The 25,949-nt window shown below is 26.3% G+C and overlaps 1 protein-coding gene across 1 annotated transcript in view; it reads right to left on the bottom strand.

The window, feature by feature from the left end:
• LOC117181066 overlaps positions 1-21,636 on the bottom strand; it is a 93,002-nt gene extending 71,366 nt beyond the window's left edge. Inside the window, exon 1 of the mRNA XM_033373634.1 lies at positions 21,454-21,636. Coding sequence (XP_033229525.1) covers positions 21,454-21,493 — 40 coding nt within the window. The 5' untranslated portion in view covers positions 21,494-21,636. The remainder of the gene's footprint in view (positions 1-21,453) is intronic.
• Between the last annotated feature and the right edge of the window lie 4,313 nt (positions 21,637-25,949).

Below are 25,949 nucleotides of genomic sequence, written 5' to 3'. Positions count from 1 at the left end.
AGGGCGCATACTTTGAATAAAATATTTGTTATCATTCTCTTGAAATAAATGTGTTTTTTTCTTGAAAAAATACCGGTTTCATATGTATACACCTGGTAAGACATTTATAAATTATTGGAAGGCAAGGTATCGGTCGAAAGTCAGATGTGTTTTGAGCGTCTGGTTTTTTTTTGTATTATATATGTAGTACCTTAGAGCATAAAACCTGGCATCAGATCTGGGTGTTCAATGATCTTCTGAAAATACCTTGCCAACGCAAGATGCACACTCGTCAGATACTTGTACCAGAAGTTGTGCACCATGTCAGGACCTGGAGCTTTCCAATTACTTGCCCTTTTCAAGACCGCTGAAACATCCAAAGCTGTGATGTTTGTGAGATGCATTTCAGGGCTTTTGCTTGCCCTTGCTTCCTCCAGTTTGAATCATGCATGTTGAAATTGCATCTATTCATTTTTCCCCAAACTCCGCACCAGTAGTTAGTCATATCGTCCAATTGAGGGACTTCGGTGCCTTAATCGTTATTTGGCTTTACTCTCAGTTCATGATAGAACCTTCTTTCATCTGTCTGAAAGTTTTTATTTTCTTGCCTTCGTGCATTACTTTTCTTGTACCGACGCAGTTTGACAGTAAGAAGATCAAGTCTCTGTCGTGGAGAGTCTAAAATTTCATCCAATATTGTTGGTGTTAATGTCTCAATGCGCCAAAGGTGGATAATTTTATTAACATGGTTCATCAGATTTCTTATTCTATTTTCTTTTTTATATTGAGTTAATCGACCCAATTTACACCTTACTGTGTTGACATCTATATCCAACCTGATCTTCCATGGTGGATCTCGATCCCTTGCTGGGATCAAAACTGTATTTGCAGACCGAGTTTTCCGGCCCAACGTTCTAACAGTTCTAAACGATCCGGTGCATGATGTTCATTAACCCTAGCACCCATGCCTTCAGCACCAATTAAGTCTTTGTTATCCACATCTTCCAAGGTGAGCTGCCGTTCCACTTCCATTTTCATATCAGCCATTTCAACAGCCGAAAGCAGTCTGTTTACAGATATTGAGCGTTTTTGATCTGCCAGATTCTGCTCATTTATTTTTGTGGCTAGCTCTGGATATTTAAGTAAGAAGAGTCTTTGATGTTCTCTCCTGACACTTTGCCCACATTTCTCTGCACAAAATAAAGGCGCATAACATCTCTGTTCGTATGGTATGTCCATTTTCGTCGCTTCTTTGGTTGCTGAATCTCTGCTTCTGCCTCTGGTTGTATAAGGTCATCCACCTCTGGAGGATATGGTGGTGTTAAATCATCAATAGGTTGAGGAAGAACATCAATTGCTCCTGCCTGACCGTTTGACGTGGCTTTCTCTACCTGATGTTCATTGTCGTCGTTTTTCCACGTCAATTCAATCTGATGTTTAATCTACATTGCTCGGACTTCTGTAACATGTAGTTTAGTCCTGATGACCTTCAACTTAGCGAACTTCGCTCTTTCATAATAGAGACGCACCAATTCTTCTTTCATTGTGGTATCCCAATTGATGCTCTCCCACGGTATTTCTGTCGAGGTGGTTGGCTGCAAATAGCTAGCGCTAGCCAAAGTATCCTCAGCAAGCATAGTTAATGTTCCACTGCTTAACGTTTGTCGCAGATGTTCTTGCTGGCTAGCTGTTTGATTAGTGAGATCTGCCATTTTTTATTGATGGGTTTTGGTGTTCTACTTAGTCCCTCTCCTCTTCGTTATCAGCCTATTTGGCATGGGAAACCCTGTCAGTAGCAATGCTACCGCCAACATTGCCGTCAAAGTCAGGAGAGGAGAGCTCAAGCCCTACCGCAGCATCAACGCGGAACAGCTTCGGTAGGGTTAATTAAAAAAATAATTGTTTAAAACAATTAATTTTTGTCACAGGCTTAAGATGGTTACTGCTCAACATGTCGAAGGCATTCTTGGTTAGAGTTGGGTTTTATTTTTGATTATTTAACACGGGGCTGTCACGGTATATATCATCATTTACGGACGCATTTTTATAATGCAATCAAGTGATCTGATGAGAGCAGTGTGCCCCGACATTTCAGACAAAGCCTGGGTTCTACCCCATAATTGACGGACTGGGTAAAGGTACATAGAAAATTTTCCATAGGTACCGGCTCAGGGATCGAACCCTGGACTTCTGAGGTGAAGTCCGAGCATCTAACCAACTGAGCCATCGAGGCTCATATATCACCGAGGCATGTTATTATTATGTCTTTTTATTAAACTTTTACTCGGGTAAACCCGATTATACATCATAGCCACGGACTAAGCCAAGTGACTGATGAGATTAGAATGTTATAAGTTAATTCAAATAATTTAATACGATAGTTGAAACCTCCTTTATTATTATGGGGGAAACATTACAGTGTTGAAATGTTGTCACAGGCTTATAATGCCTAACATGTCGAAGGCATTTTTGGTTAGAGATGGATTTTTATTTGATCATTTTTGCACGGGGCTCTCCCGGTATATATCATCAGTCACGGACGCACTTTTATAATGCAATCAAGTGATCTGATGAGAGCAGTCTGCCCAGAAATATTGGATAAAGCCTGGTCTTACCCTATCATTGACGGAATGGGTTGCAGTCAAGTACACGATGGGGGGACCTACAGCTTAAGGTGGGTTCCGAACCACCAGAACCTCGGTAAAGGTACATTGAAAAATTTCCATAGGTACCGGCTCAGGGATGGAACCCCGGACCTCTGAGGTGAAGTCCGAGTTTTTATCCAACTGAGCCACTGAGGCTCTTATTATTATTATTATTATTATTATTATTATTATTATTATAACAAGCGGGGTATGAATCCAGGGTGTCTCCGAGTCTCAGCGTGCACACTAGGGTGGCTCAAAAAGGCTTTCCTTTTTTAGAAGGCAACGATCCCTTCAACGTCATTCCAATTCCGAAAAAAGAAATTTCCTAATTTTTTATTTTTCGATTTTAACAGATGCCGGTTTTGACTTGAAGTTTTCCATGTAAAATGCATGGGGAAAAATCACTTTTTTGAGTTTTTAGAATAATTTTTTAGGGTTTGAAAAAATGTGACGGGAAAGTATGGGAGCCTGTAGAGAATTATCCAACGAAGAATTTTATTTATCATATATATGGGTTTAACACTCCTAACACACCCCCACGAGTACCTGAAAACTACCCTTAAAACAAAAAATGTCAATTTTTCATGAACTCGACCTTTTGAACAATGTATTCTCGTATTTTTTATTAAAAATTATTAATATTGGTCTAGTAAGTACATTTATTATCATTAGTTAATTAATTTTTAATTATTTAAACAAATGAAATATTCTTAAATAATTTTTTTCTCGAAAATGATTACTATTAGTATAGTAGAGTGATTATTAACATAAGTTAATCAATGTTTAATTATTTTAACAAATGGGATTTGTTTAAACAATTTTTTTCAAAATTTTGCTTTTTTCTTAAAAATTATTACTATTGGTCTAGTGGAATATTTATTAACATTAGTACAAAAATTTTCAATTGCCTAAACAAATGGAATTTGTTTAAATAATTTCGTTTCGATTTTTTTTTCAAATAAAAAATATTACTCTTGGTCTAGTGGCATATTCATTAGTTATAATTAATAACTAATTGATAATTAATTTATTAATAATTAATTTATCAGTAATATATAGCAATAATTTTTATTAAAAATTTTTTTCTTCTATAAAAATTAATCAACAAATGTTGATAAATACTCCACTGGAGAAACATCAATAATTTTTCCATTTGTTTAAAAAACTGAAAATCAATGAACCAATGTTAATAAATATTCCACTAGACCAATAGTAGTAATTTTAAAGGAAGAAGACAAAAATAGACAAAAATGGTTTAAACAAATCACATTTGTTTAAATATTGAAACATTAATTAACCAATGTTAATAAATATTCTACTAGACTAATAGTAATAATTTGTTGGGGGAAACCGATTTTAACTAAAAAAATTGGAGAGAATACAGTGTTCAAAAGGTCGATTTCATTAAAAATTGACATTTTTGGTTTTAAGGGTAGTTTTCAGGTACTCATGGGGGTGTGCTAGGTGTCTCAAGCCCATATGTCTGATATATGAAATTGTTTGTTAGATAATTCTCTACATGCCCCCATACTTTCTCGTTACATTTTTCAAACCCTAAAAAATTATTCTAGAAACTCAAAAAGTTATTTTTCCCCATGCATTTTATATGGGAATCTTCAAGTCAAAACCGACACATGTTCAAATGAAAAATAAAAAAATAAAAAATTAGGGAATTTCTTTTTTTCGGATTTGGAATGAAATGGAAGAGAGCGTTGTCCTCCAGCATGCAAAAAAATGTTGACATGCATTTTTGGATCACCCTAGTGCACACTCAATTGAGGGAATTTTTTCCTTAAGAGTGTTTTTCCTTTTTTGCGCTAAAAATTTTCCTTATCTGAATTTTTCTTTATTTTTGACATGATGGTTGGGATGTCCAAAGACACATTTTAAGATCACTCTTAATGCTCACTTGGGTGGTCCAATAGTATATTATGCACCTAGGAGGAAAAAAGAGACTTTTTCGATGAGAGTGTGTTTTCAGTACGAGTTAAAGGCAAGCACGGATTGGCCGTTATTAGATTTTGAATTAGGGAAGTATGATTTAAGGTAATTTTAAAGTTAACTTATGTTAAGTTATCATAAATTGCCTAAAATTCAATTTAAAAATGTCAATTTTTTCCAAAAATCGATGGAAATTTTCAGTCTGTCATGGAAATTGCACAGGTAAATATGGTAACTTACCATAAATTATCCAAAATTCAATTTTAAGTATTTTTCAGGAAATTTAATTGATTTTTTGTAATTTACGATAATATTAGAGGTAGTTTATGGTAACTCATCATACATTTTCCGAAAATCAATTTAAAGGAAGTCTATAAATTTTCTATTACTCATGCTAATTTTCGGTCAATAATTGTAATTTTAGAGGTTAATATGGTAACTCGCCATGAATTACCCAAAATTCTATTCTAACGTTCTTATAAATTTCCAGAAATTTATTAAATTTTTTGGTAATTTATGATAATATTACACGTAATTTCTGGTTACTTACCATAAATTTCCCAAAATTGAATGAAAAATATCTATAAATTTTCGGAAATATATGTAAATTTTCTGCCATTTATGGCAATTTTACAGGTGAACATGGTAACTTACCATGAACTACCCAAAATTCAATTTCAAACATTTTTATCAATTGCTGGTAATTTAGTACATTTTTCTGTAATTAATAGTAATATTACAGGTAATTTCTGGCTAGGTATTGACCACACATTGTTTAAAATTCGATTTAAAATGTATATAAATTCCTGTAAATTTATGGAAATTTCCGGCCATTTATGGTAATTTTACAGGTAAATATGGTAACTTACAGTAAACTGCCCAAAGTTCAATTTTAAAATTTTTTAGTAATTTCTAGAAATTTATGAAGTTTTTGAGAAATTTATGGTAATATTGCAGGTAACTTATAGTTAATTACGATAAATTGCTTAAAATGCAATTTAAAAATGTGTATGAATTTCCAGACATTAATGAAAATTTTAGGTCATTCATGGTAGTTTTACATGTAAATATGGTAATTTACCATCAATTACCCGAAATTCCATTTTAAGCATTTTTATACATTTTTATAATTTATTAAATTGTTTGGCAATTTATGGTAATATTAAAGGTCATTTATGGTAATTTACCATTAAGTGTCCTAAATTAAATTGAATCATTTCTATAAATTCTTGCTAATTTATAGTAATTTAAGGTCATTAGTGGTGATTTTACAGGTGAATATGGTAACTTACCATAAATTACACCCAACTTCCATTTTAAACATTTTCATAAATTTGTGGAATTTTATAGAATTTTTTCAGTAGTTTATGGTAATGTTACAGGTAATTTATGGTCAATTATCATAAATTGTCCAAAATTTAATTAGAAAAATGTCTATAAATTTTCGGAAACGTATAAAATTTTTCGGTCATTTATGGTAATGTTACAGGTAAATGTAGTAACTTCCTATACATTAGCTGAAATTGTAATATATGGTAATACTATAAGTTATTTATGGTTTAGTACTTACCATACATTGCTCAAAATTCAATTAAAAAATGTCAATTATGGTAATTTTACAAGTAAGTATAGTAACTTACCATAAATTACCCAAAGTTTATTTTTTAAATTTCAAACGAATTGAAAGATTTTAGATATCAAAATATTTCCTAGGATTGAAAATATTTTAGAGATTTATATAAAATTTCAAGGAATTTCGAAAAGATTGAAATATTTTAAGCGAATTCGAAAGAATTAAAAAGATTTTCGGAAATTTTTTAAAATCCTTATGAATTTTCTAGATATTTAAAAAGTTTCAAATGATCTGAAAAGATTTCAAAGGAGAGGAAATATTTTTGGTGTTTTTAAAAATTCCAAAAAATTTTCAATAGATTTAAATGGCATGAAGAAATTCAAAAGGATTTTTAGGATTGTACAAAAATTTTGAAAAATCCTAAGAAACTTTCAAGATATTTAAAAAGTTTTAAAGGGCTTTAAAAATTTCACAAAAATAAACATATTTTAGGGCATTTTTAAAAATTCCAGGAAATTTTGAATATATTTAAATAATGTAAAGAAATTGCAAAGGATTTTTTATATTTCAGGGAATTTTACAAATCCTAAGGAAATTTGAAGATATTTAAAAAGTTTCAAACCACGAAACTTCCGATTGCCGGTCGGGTGCTTTTCCCTTAAGCTACTATAGAGAGATCGAAGAATTCGAGTTATTCTCTAATGATAATACAGATTCCTTGAACATTTTTAAAGCTTAGAGGGGATTTTGAAAATTTTAAGTAATTTACATTATATCTATAAAATTTTCAAAGGATTTCCAAAAATTTTGAAGCATTTAAAATACTTTAGGGTATTTTAAAAGATTCCAATGATCTTTATAAGGATTTAAATAATTCGCAGGAATTCTGCAAGATAAAAAAGATTTTATACAATTTTTAGAAATTCAAAGGAATTCGCGAAGAATACATTTTAAAGGGATTAAAAAAGATTTCACAATATTGGAACCATTTCAGGACATCTTGAAAGATTTCGAGATATTCAAGAGATTCAAAAATTTTCAAAGGATTAAGAAAAATTTCACAGGATTAAAAATATGTTAGGGTATTTTTTTAAATGCCAAGAATTTTTCAATAGATTTTAATAATTTGCAGGATTTCTAAAAAAAATTTAAAGATCTTAGCAAATTTTCATAATTTATATGGAATTTTTAGGGAATTTCAATAATTTAAAGGTGTAGGTAAAAATAATTTTCTAAACAATTCATTATTATTATTATTATTGTTAATAGCATTTTCTTAGAATAATGCTAGAAATGTGAGTTTTGAAAAATCAACTTTTGGTCAAATATTTTATTATAGTGAGGTAAATAATTAATTCAATTCAACAAAAATATTAGTTGAACTTTTGTCAACTTTTTACTTAGTTGATAGTTGATGGAAGTTTGAAACAATTGGGGCTTAAACTCAATTTATTATTTGGTCACTTCAAGTGAAAAATGGATAGATAGTAGAATAGCAGAATTTTCAAAAATTACAAACAATAATCAGGATATTTAAAAACTTTCGTAGGATTTCAAAAAAATTCATAGGATTGAAAATGCATAAGAGTATATTTTTAAATTCCCTAGGATTGTTGAATATATGAATATTATTTAAAACGTTTCAAAGAATTTAAAAGGTCTCAGGTTATTAAAAACATTTCTAAGAATTTTGAATAGACTTCAATACTTTGAAGGAATTTTAAAGGATTTTAGAGATTCTGAATAATTTTCAAATTAATAAAAAAGTTTTAGAGGATATAAAAAGATTTGAAGGTATATAAGAGATATCAGGATTTTTAAAAAATGCTAGAAACTTTAAATAAATTTGAACATTTAAAAGATATGTTACAATATTTTAAATATTTTAGGAAATTAAAAAAAATTACATTTAATTTTTTGATTTTAAAAATAGTTTCAGAGAATTTCAAAAGATTCTAAAAATAATTTCAAAGGATTTTAATGATTATGAATTATTAAAAAAGTTTTAAATGATTTCAAAAGATTTCGAAGAGTTTCAAAGATTTTAAGAAATAAAAAATAATTCCTCGAAATTTTGAAGAGATTTCAATAATTTAAAAGGATTTCGAAGGATTTTACAAAAGTTCAAATAAATTCAAAGATTTTAGGATATTTAAACAATTTCCACGATATTTGGAATAAATTTAAATAATTTAGGGGATTTTCAAATAATGTTAAAAATCTTAAGAAATTGTGCAAATTCTAAGGACTTTTCAAGACATCTAAAATGTTTCAAACGATTTAAAAAATTACGTAGGATTGGAAATATCTATAAGTTATTTTTAAAAATTCCATGAAATTTTAAATATATTTCGATAATTTAAAGAAATTCCAAAATATTTGAAAGATTTGAGAGAATGCTCAAGATATTTAAAAATTGATTAAAGGATTTAAAAATATTGTAGGGTATCTTTAAAACTTGCAACAAATTTGGAATAGATTTCAGTGATATGAGGGAATTTCAAAGGATTAGAAAGATGTTCGGGTGTTTTGAAAATTCTAAAAAAATTTGAAGATATTCAAAAAGTTTGAAACGATTTCCAAAAATTACATTGGATTGGAAATATTTTAGGGTATTCTTAAAAATTTCAAGAAATTTTTAATAAATTTAAATAATTTGAAGGAAATCCAAAGGATTAAAAAACATTTAGGGAATTTTAAAAGTTCTTAAGAAATTTTCAAGATATTTAGAAAGTTTAAAAAATTTTTTAAAAATTTGAAAAGACTAAATAATTTGAAGGAATTTCAAAAGATTTGAGGGAATCCTCACGAATTTCCAGAAATTTAATAAATATTTAAAAAATTGAATAGTTTTAGTTAATTTAAATTAGTTTCAAAAGATTTTAGGATTTTTTATCCAAGGAAGGTTAAAGAGATTTCAAAAATTAAGAAAAAACTGTTTATAAATTTCAAAATTTATAAACAGTGAATTATGTAAAATAATGTATGAAGGATATATTGTGGAATTTTTAAAAATCTAAATTTTATTTTTTTGACTCTTTTTTCTATTTGGCAAAAATTTGTCAGAAAATGTAATTTATAATTTTTTAACCGTGTTTACACGATTAATATGAAAACTATAGAGACACTTCATAAAGAAAATTGTCTGAAGTAATTTTTTACTTATTCTGAATAATGGAATTTTCTTATTTTTAATAAAATTTTTCACAAACAGCTTGAACACTGCGTCTTGTCAGAAAATGGTATGAAAGAAATTTGTAGATGAAGATGTAGATGAATAAAACCAGAATATTCTTTTTCGTTATTGTTTTAGATTTTCATGCTTTCCAGTTTTTTAGAATTTTTTTTATTGATTATTAACTTTTAGGTTACATAAAAACAATCATCAATTAAATCTAACAATAATAATTGTTTAAACAACATAATCTTACTTTTTTCACATTATCTTAAAATAATGTTGGAAAGTTAAGGTTTTTTCTCAAATTTTACACTTTTATTAAACTTGTTATTTATTCTAAGGCAAAGCTTAATTTAGATTAAAAGTATAATTACTTTCTTAAGCCATATATTATTATTTTAAATAATATTAGCTGGAAATAATGCTGCAAAGTAGGAATTTGAAATATTTAAGGGATTTCTTTGAAATTGCAAGGAATTTTGATGATATTCATATTTTACTGCATTTAAAAAATCCCAAGACATTTTTATTTAAAGTATTTATTAATTTAAAGTATTTTTAAGATCTCAGGGAATTATTAAAATTTCCAATAAATTTTCAAAGGATTTCATAATATTGAAAAACTTAGAGGGATTTCAATAAATTTTAAGGTATTGGAAACATTTTAGGGTATTTAAAAAGATTTCAATAATTTTTAACGGCTTTCAATAATTTTAAGGAATTTAGCAGGATTTGAAAGATTTTAGGGAATTTTGGAAAGTATAAAAAAATTTTAATTGCTTTCAAAAGATTTCACAGGATTGGAAACATTTTAGGGTCATTAAAAAGACTTCCAGGATTTTTATTTATATTTTAATATTTTCAAGGAATTTTAAACGATTTAACAAATTTTAGCCATTATTTGTTCATTCCGAATAAGTTTCAAGACACTTAAGAAGTTTCAAGGAATTGGGAAAAATTTCAAAACATTGGGAATACTTAAGGTCATTTAAAAATATTTGAAGGATTTTTGAATCGATTTCAATATTTTGAAGGAGTTCTAAGATAATGGACAAATATTAGAAATTTGTAAGAATTGAAAAAATTCAGCACAGGTTTGAATAATTTGAAGAAATTCTAAAGAATTTCAAGGATTTTAGAGAATAAAAAAATCCGAGTAATCTTCAATAGATAGTACTACAAAAAAAGTTTTGAAAACCGAAAACGGAACTCTGTTGGAAAGAAGAGCATGCAGACCCTGAATGTCTGAATATTATTTTAAGTTCACTGATTTCTCATTATTTTAAGATTGTAAAGAATTCTAATGCTGCTTATTTTTGTTCAAACAATTAGAAGGTACCATCTTCAAATTGGAGAAGCAACGTCATGCTAAGGGTGAATCTTGATCCATTATTTACTTTTAGGGTGCTGAAAATTTCTCTTGATTCAATATTAGGAAATATCGCAAGATTTTCGAAGCAATGAAAGCTTGCTTTTGTAGCGGGGGGCGGGGCAAATATGAAAATTTGAGACAAAAGTTTTCAATCAATTTTCGGAAGAGAAATTCAAGTTTTCCATTCAATTTGACCCTGAAATTGACCTTCGAGGTCATTTTAAGGTCAAGTTTATGGTCTGAAATGGGAACCTCTATTTTTGACATTGGCAATTAAGAGAGGCGGAAAACCATTGGAGTTCCAAAACCATTGGATTTCTCTTTCAAAGTTACTACAAAAATGACCATGATCTGAGGAAATATTTAAGCGTAAAATTTTACACTCTTTCGATAGCCGATGTCAAAAATTGGGGTTCCCGTTTAAAGCCACAAAGTTGACCTTGAAATTATTTTTAAGGTTTAATTCAAGGTCAAATTGAAGGTCACTATTAGATTTCTCATTGAAAGTTACTCCATGAATGACCTTAAACTGAAGAAATACAGAGCCGTATCGTTAACCCAAGCCGGGACTTTTTTGTGTTTGAATGACGTTCAGCTGACCTGCAAGGTCTGGGTAAATATTGAAACGTAAAATGTTCAACCCTTTCGATCTTTGATGTCAAAAATAGGGGTTCCCGTTTAAAGACACAAAGTTGACCTTGAAATTATTTTTAAGATTTAATTCAAGGTCAAATTGAAGGTCTCCATTAGATTTATCATTGATAGTTACTCCATGAATGACCTTAAACTGAAGAAATACAGAGCCGTACCTTAAACGCAAGACAGGCCTTGTTTGTGTTTGAATGACCTTCAGCTGACCTGAAAAGTCTGGGTACATATTTAAACGTGAAATTTCAGACTTTTTCGATCTCTGATGTCAAAAATAGGGGTTGCGATATATAAACACAAATTTAACCTTGAAATGACCTTGGTGGTCAAGTTCAAGCTGAAATTAAAGGTCACATTTCGATTTCTCGTTGAAAGTCACTTCAAGAATTACCTTCATCTGAAGAAATACACAGAAGTCCGTTAGCCCAAGCTGGACCTTGTTTACGTTTTTGTGACCTTCAGCTGATCTGCAAAGTCGCACCTGACCTATGATCTGAGTACGCATTGAAACATACAATTTCTCGCTCTTTCGATTGCTGATGTCAAAAATAGGTGTTCATATTTAAAAACCTAAGTTTCACCTTGAAATGATCTTAAAGTTCAAGTTAAAGGTCATATTGAAGATCAAAATTAAATTTCTCGTCGTTAGCTACTGTGAAAATTATTAACCCGGTTTAATAATATTTTGTCTAGGCAGTTATTCAGGTGTTTCAAGAATTTTTAGCCACCCTCATCCACTAGTAAAAAAAATTAATAGGTTGCAAAGATTCTATATGTAAAATATGCAATACATTTTAAAATTCAAAATAGTCTAAAGTGAAAAGTTTCATTGAAAAAAATTCTTTTTATCTCCGGATTGTAGATACAGCGAAAAATCTAAATAAAAACGAAGCGCTTCTTCAAATTTGAATAGCAATAATATACGAGTATAAGGAATGTTGACATTGAATGTATGTAACTAACTTTAACATTTTTAAGAACATTTTAATGAAAATTAAAAATTTATTATTAGAAACCAAAATTGTTTACACAAAATCTTATAATTTTATGTCGGGAAAAAAAATTTTAGTTCATAAATTCATTAGTCGCGAAAAATTCCTTTACTACATTTTTATTGAAAATAAAAATAGTAGATCGTTATCGAACTATCGACAAAGGTTTAAAAAATTTGTTATTAGCAGTGGATTACGCAAAAAAAATGTTCAGATGCTGAAAAATAGACAAATAATACATTTTTTAATTAAGTTTGGTTAAACAATTATCAAATGTTATCTATTAATAGCAAAACATTATTGATAAATAACTGATTGTTAATTCCTTTAAAATTTTTTATAAATACCTAACATGATAAAAATTTCGTTTAAACTACTGTTTTTTTCATTCATTATTTACGGTCATAAAATGTTCTTAAAAATTTAAAAGCTATTGAAAGTTAGCTATTGACAGGAGTTTTAAGCTTGGTTGGTTCCATCAAAAATACCTGATATGGATATTTGTTTATAAAAGTGGATTTTAAAGTAACAAAGTATGTGTTAAATATTATTAATTCAACTAAAAAACTCTTTTTATCCATAATTTGAGAAAATTTAGTGCGAATCGAGTGACGAATTGCCGCCAATCCCCACAAAATCATTTTCATTCACTTGTTTGTTTATAACAAATTCAAAAAAAAATTTTAACATTTGCATTGCTTTAAGACATCTTTTTTGGATAATTGCTGTCAGTTTTCTAGGGTTTTTTGTTTGAATCAAAACATTTTTTTAAGCCGGTATACTTCAAAAGTAGTTTTTTTCATTCTTGTTAATAAATAAACAAACAAAAATAAAAAAATCGGCCATAACAGTTCGATGCAAAATTTTATTAGCTTTCATTTCAAAAAAAGTTAAAGTCGGATAATAATTGTCTCCTGAAAATCTATTTTTCCACGGTCATTTTCTTGCTCCGCTGTGCAGCGTTTCGTTTGTTTTAATGCTCTGAAATTAATAATAATAATTTAATAATAAATTACTGAAATAATTATGTTTGCCAATTTGCTTTAATTATAAAATCAATAAGTGAAACTTTTACAAAAGTGGAAAATTTTGGAATAAACTGCAAAGAACTACCACTACTATAGAAGAAGATAGTTGTTAACAATAATAGTTCGCTTAAACAATTATTATTGTTTAACTGCATACAATTTAGCTTGCTGTAAGTAAAATGGGGAAAAATAATTGACGAAAAATTTCCGAATTCTACCACTATTTGCTACGAATTTCTAACATTATTATAGGATAATATAGATATAAATGATAATAATTTGTTTGAACAATTAACTTCATTGAATTGCGTTAATTTTCAGCTCAGTGTAAGTTGAAAATAGAGAAAATATGAAAAAATTTCAAAATAAACCGCAATTATCTACCATTTATATAGGAGGCTATAGTTATAAACATTAATAAGTTATTAGAACAATCATTAATATTAAATTTCATGTATTGGTTTGATCTAACAATAGAAGATTATTTAAACAATTTATGTAGATGTCTGATTATGTATAGGAAATAATTGATGTATTAGGAACAATTTTTTTTTGAAAAAGTGCAAAAAATTCCTAATTTGTACCAAAATATTTGAGAAACTGTACTTTTCGCTCATGGATTTTTTTTGGGACACTATAAAAAAGACTTATGTAGGTGATATTTAAAAATAAAATTTTGCTTAGTATTCCATGGTAAATTGTGGAAATAAATGACAAGTTTCAACTTGATGTACCTAATATTGACGATCCTGAATGAAATTTATACAAAATTTACCATTATTTTCTGATCGGAAATACTTGGCGATTAGAAAATAAATTCTTCACAAAGCTTTTATTTTAAATAGGATTTTTTTTATTTTTCTGTTATGAATAATTGTATACATATCAGGATCACAATGGACCATAATGCTGTTGATTATTATCATGCCATGGATTATTATGATTCCATTGATTATTATTATTCAATTGATTATTACGATTCAATTGATTATGTTGATTCAATTGACTCAAAAGAATAGATTGCTGGTTTAACGCATTTTGGAGTTCCCTTGGAAAAAATGCTTTACATTTTGTTGCTGGGTGATTTTGGTCTATAATTGGGGCAGAAATACATCTATAAAATCCATCTACTGCTTGCATGCAGATAACTGTAAAGAAGAAACGCTTTTGTCAAATCTATAGTCAAAAAGCATTTGAAATCAAAAAGTAGTTACAGAAAAATATCAATAAGTGTCCAATTGATTTCGTTCAAGAAAAAAAATTAGACTTGGTAGGCAAGTAGGGGTAGAAAAAGTAAGGAAGAAACAGTATAGAAGGGAGAACTTCTAAAGGCATAATTAAACTTTTTTTCAAGGAAAATAATTTCAAAAAATAGTGGGAGCGTGCATTAATTTTGAGGGATTTCTAAGAGATGGCGTTACTTGTATCGATACGAGCAGAAAGCGATTAAGTTATTATTCCGAATGATAATCCTGAACCTTTTCATGAAGATGCAAAAAATGGGTAAATTCGTGGACAGCTTCAAAAGACGATTCGCTTTTCCGACGTAGTATCAATATGCTGCCAGAAAGATGGGAGAAAGTAGTGGCTAGTGGCGGACAAGACTTTGAATGATCAACTGCTAATCACTTTTTGATTATAAGCCCGCTATTTTATTTAGAAAAAACCCTCAGCATTAATGCACGCTCCCAATAATTTTATAAATATCTACAAAAAACGGTTCCGTAACAGATTAAGACGTTAAGTAGGCTTTAATATAGTAAAAAAAAATAATTTTGGGATACAACAAATTCCGTCAACCATTTAAAAAAAATTTAACGAAAAAAATTTACATCTTTTTTTAAAAAATTACGTGTTAAAAAAAGGTCAATTAAGTCTTTGAGACCTCGCCCTTCCATGAATTCCAAGCTATGAAAACCCATTTTTTTAATTTATGGGATTTTTTAGGAACCCAACTTGCTTCACTTAATATTGACAAATTAATAAAAATATTATTTATAAAATAAAATTTATGAAAAAGTCTTTTCTCTTTTGGGACTTTAGTGTCCAGCGATCAATCAGTTTTTTTTTCAATAACACAATGAAATTTAAAAAAATATTTCTTGATTTTTATTAATATTTACAGAAATAAATGTACTTACCATTAGCCTGTAATAGTTTCGCAAAATGATTTTCCATGCCACGTGAATTCAGGTCTCTACACATACAATTGTAGCCCTCACTAATTTTATACGATGCTGTAACGCAGGTATCTGTTAATGAATTTCATTATCTTTAATAATTATTATACAAGCAGAAAAATCTAGGCCTATATAACCTTCAACCATTTAGTTAAATTTTCAATCAAAACGATTAATTGTCAAAATAAATATAATAGTTGATAATTCAAATCAACAAAAATAGACCTGTTTTTTTCAACGTAGCTGAATAAAAATAAGGAGGATTAATTCCCAAAAATGTAAAAATGGATACAAATTTCCAACAAAATATATGAATCCTTAATCAAAAAAGAATATTTTCAGCAGATGAGTTTCATTTTTTCTTCAAAAAACATTAAATTTCCACGAAATGAGATAAAGTTTGAATTTTCAATTAAAAATAATGTCTCAGTCAATAGAGGAAAAATATCAAGAAAAATATTTAAGTCAAAAATATTATTCCTCTCGGTATAGTTGAACTTGATTCTAAAAACTATCAATTTTCCACCAATAATTAAAGAGTTACATTTTTTGTTGGAACTTAAATTTTTAACAAACAAATTAGTTGAATTTCCAAACAAAGAAGATCAATTTTCAATGCAAAATTTATTACTAGACTCTTCCACGAGAAACGATCAATGTTCTGCCTAAAATGAATTATTTAAATTTGAATTTAAAAACACTAGTTTCCGACTACTACAAAAATGAACTTTGCTAGCCGAATTTTTTATTTTCCTTTTATTAAGGGAAGGTATTATCCAAAATAAAAAAATTATAAAACCGCATTTCATTGGTCTATTCCCATATAAAGTACATGAACCAAGGGAATTTTATTTGGCACAAAACTTGTATTTTTTTGGCCACATTTACAAAAATTCATCGTCATTTTATTTTTAATAAAAATTTTGGAAAATACTTTTTTTCGGAAATGCTTGTAGGAATATACTTATGAAATCTTGTTGGTTTTTTTTATTTCATATTATCTTTATTATTTTATTTCAAAAATTTTTAATGACAAAGTACTTAAAAATATATAGTAACAAATGCTATGTTGTTTGTTTTAATAAAATTTTAATAACGTTACGAAAAAACTTTAAAATCCTTTGAAATATTCAGATACAACCCCTTAAGTTTTTATTTCTCAGCAAAATTGACAACTTTTTTCATGAGAAAGTTCTAATCTTGTTGAAAATTTATGTATAAAATCATAAATTTTATTTTATCACATTTGTGTATGTTAATTTTTCTAAGCATCAATGAATGAATCTGATTTTTAAAATAGGCTTTTAATTTTTTTAAATAATTTTTTTTGTTTAAAATTAATTTTTTTATAATCGTTCAAATTTCATAGAGTAACACTAGTCCAAGATACGCTGATTTAATATTATGAACAAAACAAAATTCATAAACAAATTATTTGTTGAAACAATGTTCTTTACGATTTTCCATAATTTTACGTTTTTAAATTTTATATTGCAAAAAACTTGGATAAAAAGAATATAACGATGAAGAGATTTCTTCTTGAGATTATTATTGTGAATAATATAAACAAAATAAATTAAAAAATGCATTAATCAGTCATTTTTCGAAATAAAAACTCGTTTTTTTATGTCATCTTTAAAGATTAGAAACTTCATGATAATTTTAACAGAATTTATGATTTATTAATTATTCTGATAATTTTTGTAAATAAAATTTAATAAATAAATACATTATTCTGGCATTTGTCGGCAGAAAAATTTGTTAATCTTAATGCTAGTCCTTTCAGTTGGGAACTTCTTGACAATCTAAGAAAAAATACATCATTTATTGATCAAATTTTATGATTTTTAAAAAGAAGTTTAATAAACAAATTAATTATTCGGGCATCTGTCAACGGAAAAAAATGTATGTCAGTCTTTTCAATTGGAAGCTTGATAATAATTTCTTTAACACTAATACTTAGTTGATAAATTCTATGATTTATTACACAAATTAAATAAGCATTTATACTGATTTATACTGATATCGAAAAAAAATATTTTCCGCTGATAGTTGCTCCAATAATGCATTTGTTTATTAAAATTCTTTTTAAAAAGTCATAAAATTGATCAATAATTTATGCATTTTTTCTGAAATTATTATGAAGTTCCTAATAAAAAAAGTTGTCATCCAAAAGCAAATTTTTCTTTCGACAAATGCCTTATTGATGCATTTTTTTCATTAATTTTGTTTAGAACATCATAAAATTTATAAATTATTCATGAATTTTGCTGAAATTGTCATAAAGTTTCCAAATGAAAGTGCTGGGACTGAAAAAAAAAATTTTTTTGCCGACAAATGCCCTTAATAATGCATTTGTTCAATAAATTTGTTTAAAAAAATCATTAGATTAATCAATAGTTTATGAAGTTTTCTAAAATTAGCATAAATTTCCTAATTTAAAAAAATTATATAGGACAAAAAAATGTTCTGTCGAAAAATGCCTGATTAATGCATTTCTTTCTTGAATTTGTTTATATTATTAAAAAAAGAATTGATTATTATTAACAATAAGGCAGTGAAACAATTTTCATGTAATTGTCGAGAAAAAATGGCAATTTTTTCGTTCTATTTGTTTATTTATAGAAATATTGAGAGCCTATTTTAAAAATCAGGCTCGACAACTATCTTAGAAATTTTATAAGATTTTTTTTCAGATTTTTTTTTCAAATCGGTCTATATTTATGGGATCTACGTCATTTTAAACCAAAAAGTCATTTTTTTCCCCAGTATCAGATGCACAGTGGAAAAGAAAATACGTAAACAAATTGATTTTCAGAAAACGATTATTATCCGATTTTAACTTTTTTTCGAATGAAAGTTGATAAAATATCGCATCGAACTGTTGAGGCTAATTTTTAAATTTATGTTATTTTTTTGTTTATTTAATAACAAAAATCGAAAAAATTGACTTTGGAAGTATACCTGTTAAAAAAAAATGATTTGATTAAATCAAAAATGCCTAGAAAACTGAAACAACTATCCAAAAAAAGTGCCCAACAGCAATGTGAATGTTAAAAAAATTTATTGAATTTTTATTAAACAAATAAGTGAATGAAAATGGTTTCGTAGGAAATAGCGGCGATTCTTCACTTGATTCGCACTGATTTTAAACAATGTATGAAAAAAATAATTTGTTAGTTGAAATAATAAAAGTTAGTAAATAATTTGTTATTTTTAAAGTAATTTTTATAAACAAATATCCATATCAGGTATTTTTGATAAAGAAAATAAAGTTTTCCTATAGAATCGATCATATATTACTTGAAAATAAAACCTCAGTATCATATAAAGTCACCAAATAAAGCCTAATAATTGTTTAAACTACCTTAATTAACAAATGCACAATTTGGCTAGTTTTGGAGACACAAATTTGATTTTTTTATGCAATCAACTGTGAATAGCTTACTTCTGAATTTTCAAGAACATTTTAATGACAGTAAACCATTTATTATTGTTACCAATAATTTTATAATTATTTTTTATCATTTTAAATATTACTAAATAAAATACCGCTTTTTCACGGAATTAACTGCTAGCTATTTTGCAATGATTTTTTTGCTATAAATTAATAATATTTGATCATTTTTTAACCAAACTTAATTTAAAAATTCATTATTCGGCTATTCTTCTGCATTAGAATTTTCTTTTGTGTAATCAACTATTAATGACACATTTAAAACTTTTTTTGACAGTTCGATAACAATTCTCTAGTTTTATTTTTATTATCAATGTAGCAAACAAATTTTTTGATGTGGAATATAATTAAACTGTCATCAAAATGTTCTAAAAAATTTATAAATTAGTTAATTACAGTTAATTACATCGAAAGAATGAAGTTTGTTCCTCCAAAAATAGCCCAACAGTGAATTTGTTAATTTAAGTAGTTTAAACCATTATAAATTTTCATTTGGTGGACACATATTATAATAAGGCTTTATTTTCAAATAATATGTAATCGATTCCCTAAAAAAAACTTTATTTATGCCTAAAAAAATACCTAATATGGATATTTGTTTATAAAAATTTATTTTAAAATAACAAATGATTTATTAACTTGTATTGATTCAGCTAAAAAATTCTATTTGTCCATAAATTGTTCAAATCTAGTCCATATAAAGTGACGAATCGCCGCCAATTTCCATGAAACTATTTTCATTCACTTTTTTTTATCAAATTCAATAAATTTTTTAACATTTGCATTGCTTTTGGGCACCTTTTTTGGATAGTTGATTTTAATTTTCTATGTATTTTTGATTGAATCAAAGACTTTGTCAAAAACCAGTATATTTTAGAAGTCCAAATTAAAAAAAAAATTTATTAAATAAACAAAGTTTTTAAAATCGGCCATGACAGCTTGATGCGAATCTTATCAGCTTTCATTTAAGAAAAGTTAAAATCGGATAATAATTGTCTTCTGCAAATTAATTTTTATGTAGCTACTTTAGCTGGGTATTTCAAGTGGAAATCTAAAGAAAAAAATGTCGATATAACTTACAAAAAATAGAGACAATTTTCTGATTATTTAACCAAATTTTATAAACAAATGCATAAATTCTTCATTTTCAAGAAGATTTGGTTAGTTTTTTAAACAGAAAGAACAATAAATATCTTGCTTATAGCTTTGTTGTGAGATTCTTTGATTTCAGACAATAAGTGTTTTTTGTTCAAACAAAGCTCATTAAAAAAGGATTAATGTTGTCATTTTTCAGAAGAAGGAATTCATTTCTTTTTTAAAATAGACTTCTGATATGTTTAAACACCTCTTGATATGATGCTTGGTCATAAAAAAAATAATTTCGATTTTTTTTTAACAAATTAAATAAATAAATGCATTGTTTTACCATTTTTCAATAGTGATTTTATATTGAAACTAAACAATTAGTAATTTTTATCAATGAAAATCAAATTTATTATAAACATGTAATTGTAAGCATACAAAATAATAAACATGTCCTGCCGGATAATACAGTATTATAACAGAGTGATCATGCTTAATAATTGCAGTTGAGTTCATAAAAAACAATATTGTGTTTCCATTAAAAAACTGCTTTAGAGTAATTTGTTTATTAAATTTGTTTAAAAATTATGAATTGTGGTCTAACAGGAAAATATGACAGTAAAGGCCTATAGGTTATAGACATTTAATTGTGTTAAATAAACTAAATTCATCTACTAAAACACGGCCAAATTATTCATTTTTGAATAAAATCTTTAACAACAATTAATAATTGTTTAGTATTGATAAAAATTGAATATAGAGAGCTACATTATTTTTTTATAATCAAGAATCATATCAAGAGGTATTTTTAACATATCTAAAGTTAATAAAAAAGAATTCCTTAAATTAAAAAATTTCAAAATCATGCATTTGTTAATGAATTTTGTTTAAACAAATAAAAAAAATTGTCCGAAGTCAAATAGCTGCACAAAAAACTTATAAGCAAGACCATTATTGACCTTTCCATTGAAAAAACGAAACAAATCTATTTGAAAATGACGAAGTTATGCATTTGTTTATAAAATTTGTTTAAAAAATAACAAATGGTCTCTATTTATTCATAAGTCATATCAAAATTTGTTTTTTCGGATTTCCACTGAAAACACACATTTGACGTAGCTGTATATAACTTTGATAAAAAATCCAACTTCTGTTGATTAATTTGTTTATAAAAATAATAAACAATTTTTTAATATCTGCTATTTCTAGATATCATACAAAACAAGTTTCCCTACTAATTCTGTCGACCCTCGCATAAATTGGATAAATATACACAAAATGACATCTTCGAAAAAATTTTTTTAAATTAACTTTCATTGTAAAATAAAAAAAAGTAAACAGCTTTGAAAAAAATACATATGTTCCTAAACTCACTTTTAGCTTTGTCCATGGACATAAGTTCTGGTCGTAGCATTTGTCGTTGTTGTACTTGTAGTCGCTGCAGTACTTGTAGTTGGAGATGTTGTATTTGTCGTTGTAGTTGATTTAGTCGTCGTTGTTGTAGTTGTTGTAATTGATTATTATATTGATAATCATCAGTATTTATATGTTGATCATGAAGGATAGCACTAGCAAAATTGTAAAAAATGTAGCACAGAAAGACAAACAGTAAAGATCGCATTTCGTTTATTGTTAATAAACTTTTTAATGAATTTAATTTTAATCAGCGTAACTGAATAACTGAATATTTATATAATTTTTCGTTTTATTAAATAAACAAAATTAATCCCTACTTTTATAATCAAACTTTTAGAATGGAGTCATTATAATGTATATTTCATAATAATCGAATATTTCCTTATTCAGATCAAAACATTTGCATCACAATTGTATAAACAGTGTTGACAAAAGAATAAGGTATTGGTTCGAATAAATCTCCTCAAGTTCATTCGCTATGTATCTTTACTTTTATGAAATTTTATAACATTCGTCAAAATTCCGGAAAATAAGAATTAAACTAATTAAACTCATTTTTTAAAAACAATTTTTTTTATTTGATCATTATTAACATTATAAATATCTTCATGTATGGATATTATTGTTAAAAATTTTATTTTTCCTTTATGGTAATTATATACCAATAAAAATTGTTTAAACAGTTTAGAATTGCTTTTTAATAATTTGTCCTCAAAATAGAGATCCAAAGTCGCGGTTTTTATCGAAGTTTCAAAGCATTTCGAAAAATGTCACTGGTTCAAAAATATTGCAAGGTATTTTTTTAAATTCCGAGAAATATTGAATGTATTTCGATAATTTGAAGGAAGTCCAAAAAGATTTTAAAGATTTTAGGAAGTTCTAAAAAATATCCAGAAATTTCATAGATATTTAAAAAGTTTCATAGACTTTAAAAAAATTTCTTATGATGGATATATTTCTGGGTTTTTTTGTTAATTCTATGAAATTTAAAAAAATTTCAATAACTTCAGGTAATTCCCAAGGACACTAAAGATTTTTAGGAAATGTTCGAAATTCTAAGTAATTTTCAAGGTATTTGAAAAGTTTCGAAGGATTTCAAAATATTTCATAGGATTGAAAATATCCTACATCATTCTCAAAAATCCCAAGAAATTTTGAATAGATTTTAATAATTTAAAATGACTCCAAAGAATTTGAAAGATTTTAGGAAATTCTGAAAAATATCAAGAATTCTTCATAATATTAAAAAGGTTTCAAAGGATTTCAAAAGATTTAAATTATTTAAAAGGATTTCAAAATATTTTAAAGATTTTAGGCAATTTTTACGAATATCAAGGGATTTTCAAGATATTTGAAAATGTTTCAAAGCATTTAAGGAAATTTCTCACGAGGGATATACTTAAAGTTATTTTTTTAATTATACAAAATTTAAAAAAATTAATAATTTAAAATAATTCCAAAGGACACTAAAGATTTTCAGAGAATTTAAAAAATCATAAGGAATTTTCAAGGTACCTAAAAAGTTTCAAAAGATTTCAAAAAATTTGATTGTATGTGAAAATTCTCACATTATTTAGAAAAATTCTAAGTTATTTTAAATATATTTTAATAATTGAAAGTATTTCCAAAGCATTAAAAAAATTTTATGCAATTCTAAAAAATTTTAAGGAATTTTCAAGATATTTAAAAAGTTTCAAAGGATTTCAAAATACTTCAAAGAATTGGAAATATTTTAGGATATTCAAAAATATTTCAAGGATTTTTGAATATATTTGAATAATTCAAAAAATTTCCAAAGAATTTGAAAAATGTTAGGAAATTTTTTTTAGTTCCAAAAAATTTTCAACGGATTTAAAAAGGTTAAGAGAATTTGAAAATTTTCAAAGGATTGAAAAGATCTTAGGTTATTTTTCAATATTCTAAGAATTTTTAAATATATTTCAATAATTTAAAGAGATTTCAAACATTTTTGAGAATTGTATGGAATTTTTAAAAATTCAAGAAAATTTTGAATAGATTGTGATAATGCGAAGAAATTTCAAAAGATTTTAAAGATTTTAGGAAGTTCTAAAAAATATCCAGAAATTTTATAGATATTTAAAAAGTTTCATAGGCTTTAAAAAAATTTCTTATGCTGGATATATGTCTGGGTTTTTTGTTAATTCTATGAAATTTAAAAAAATTTCAATAACTTCAGGTAATTCCCAAGGATACTAAAGATTTTTAGGAAATGTTCGAAATTCTAAGTAATTTTCAAGGTATTTGAAAATTTTCGAAGGGTTTAAAAATATTTCATAGGATTGATACTATCTTACATCATTCTCAAAAATCCCAAGAAATGTTGAATAGATTTTTAAAATTTGAAGTGATTCCAAAGAATTTTAAAAATTTTAGGCAATCCTGAAAAATATCATGAATTCTTTATGATATTAAAAAAGTTTCAAAGGATTTCAAAAGATTTTAATTATTTGAAATAATTCCAAAATATTTTAAAGATTTTAGGCAATTTTTATGAATATCAAGGGATTTTCAAGATATTTGAAAATGTTTCAAAGGATTTAACCAAATTTCTCGCGAGGGATATACTTAAAGGTATTTTTTTAATTATACAAAATTTAAAAAAATTATTAATTTAAAATAATTCCAAAGGACACTAAAGATTCAGAAGTTTCAAAAGATTTCAAAAAATTTGATTGGATATAAAAATTCTTAAGTTATTTAGAAAAATTCTAAGTAATTTTGAATCGATTTTAATAATAGAAATTAATTCCAAAGGATTTAAAAAATTGTATGCAATTCTAAACAATTTTAAGGAATTTTCAAGATATTTGAAAATTTTTAAAGGATTTCATAATACTTCAAAAAATCGGAAATATTGTGAGATATTCAAAAATATTTCAAGGATTTTTGAATATATTTGAATAATTCGAAACATTGCCAAAAGAATTTGAAAAATGTTAGGAAATTTTTTTTAGTTCCAAGAAATTTTCAACGGATTTAAAAAGGTTAAGAGAATTTGAAAATTTTCAAAGGATTGTAAAGATCTTAGGTTATTTTTCAATATTCTAAGAATTTTTGAATATATTTCAATAATTTAAAGGGATTTCAAACATTTTTGAAAATTGCATGAAATTTTTAAAAATTTATGGAAATTTGGACTAGATTGTGATAATGCAAAGACATTTTAAAATATTTTAAAGATTTTTGAGAATTTTTAAAAATTCTAAGGAATTTACGAAATATTCCAAAATTTCCAAGGATTTCAAATAAATTCAAAGGGTTGAAAATATTGGAGGGTATTTTTAAAATTTCAAAAAAAATGTTAATAGCTTCCATTAATTTGAAGTGATTCGACACGATTTTCAAAACTTTAGGGAATTTTTTAAAATCCTAAGGAACTTTAAGATATACAAAAAGTTTCAAAGGATTTTAAAAGATTTTAATAATTCGAAAGAATCCCAAAATATTTTAAAGATTTTAGGATATTTTTCAAATTCCAAAAAATTTTTCATGTATTTTGATAATTTATAGGAATTGCAAAAGGTTTCAAATATTTTAGGGAATTTTAAAAAACTAAAAGAAATTTGGAATAGATTTCAATCATTTGAAGGAACGTCAAAATATTATAAAGATTTTAGGCAATTTTGAAAAATAGCAAAGATTTTTCAAGATATTTGAAAATGTTTCAAAGGATTTAACAAAATTTCTCATATGGGATATGTTTGAAGGTACTTTTTTAATTACATAACATTTTGAAAAATTCAATAATTTAAAATAATTCCAAAGGACACTAAAGATTTTTAGGGAATTAAAAAAATTATAAGGAATTTTCAAGGTATCTAAAAAGTTTCAAAGAATTTCAAAAAATTTGATTGGATTGAAAAACTTTTACGTCATTCAGGAAAATTCTAAGTAATTTTGAAAAGATTTGAATAATTTGAAGTAATCCTGAAGGATTTTAAAAATTGTATGCAATTCTAAAAAAGTTCAAGGAGTTTTCAAGATATTTAAAAAGTTTGAAAGGATTTCAAAAGATTTTTACGAATTGTAAATATTTAAGGATATTTAAAAATATTTCAAGAATTTTTGAATATTTATTAATAATTCAAAATATTTCGAAAGGATTTGAAAAATTTTAGCGAATTTTCTAGATTCCAAGAATTTTTCAAGGGATTTAAAAATTTTAAAGGAATTGAAAAAAATTTCCAAGCATTTCAAATAATTTCATAAGATTGAAAATATTTTAGGGTATTTTAAAAATTCAAGAAATTTTTAATAGCTTTTAATAATTGAGAAGTGATTCGAAACGATTTTTAAAATTTAAGTGAATTTTTTAAAATCCTAATATATTTTTTAAATATACAAAAAGTTTCAAAGTATTTTAAAAGATTTTAATAATTCGAAAGAATTTCAAAATATTTTAAAGATTTCAGGAAATTTTTTTAAATTCCAAG

The sequence above is a fragment of the Belonocnema kinseyi genome, chromosome 10 (genome assembly GCF_010883055.1).
Source record: "Belonocnema kinseyi isolate 2016_QV_RU_SX_M_011 chromosome 10, B_treatae_v1, whole genome shotgun sequence".
NCBI classification, from domain to species: Eukaryota; Metazoa; Arthropoda; class Insecta; order Hymenoptera; family Cynipidae; genus Belonocnema; species Belonocnema kinseyi.
Note: the sequence above shows the minus strand (reverse complement) of the source record. Positions and strands in the feature narration are given on the sequence as shown.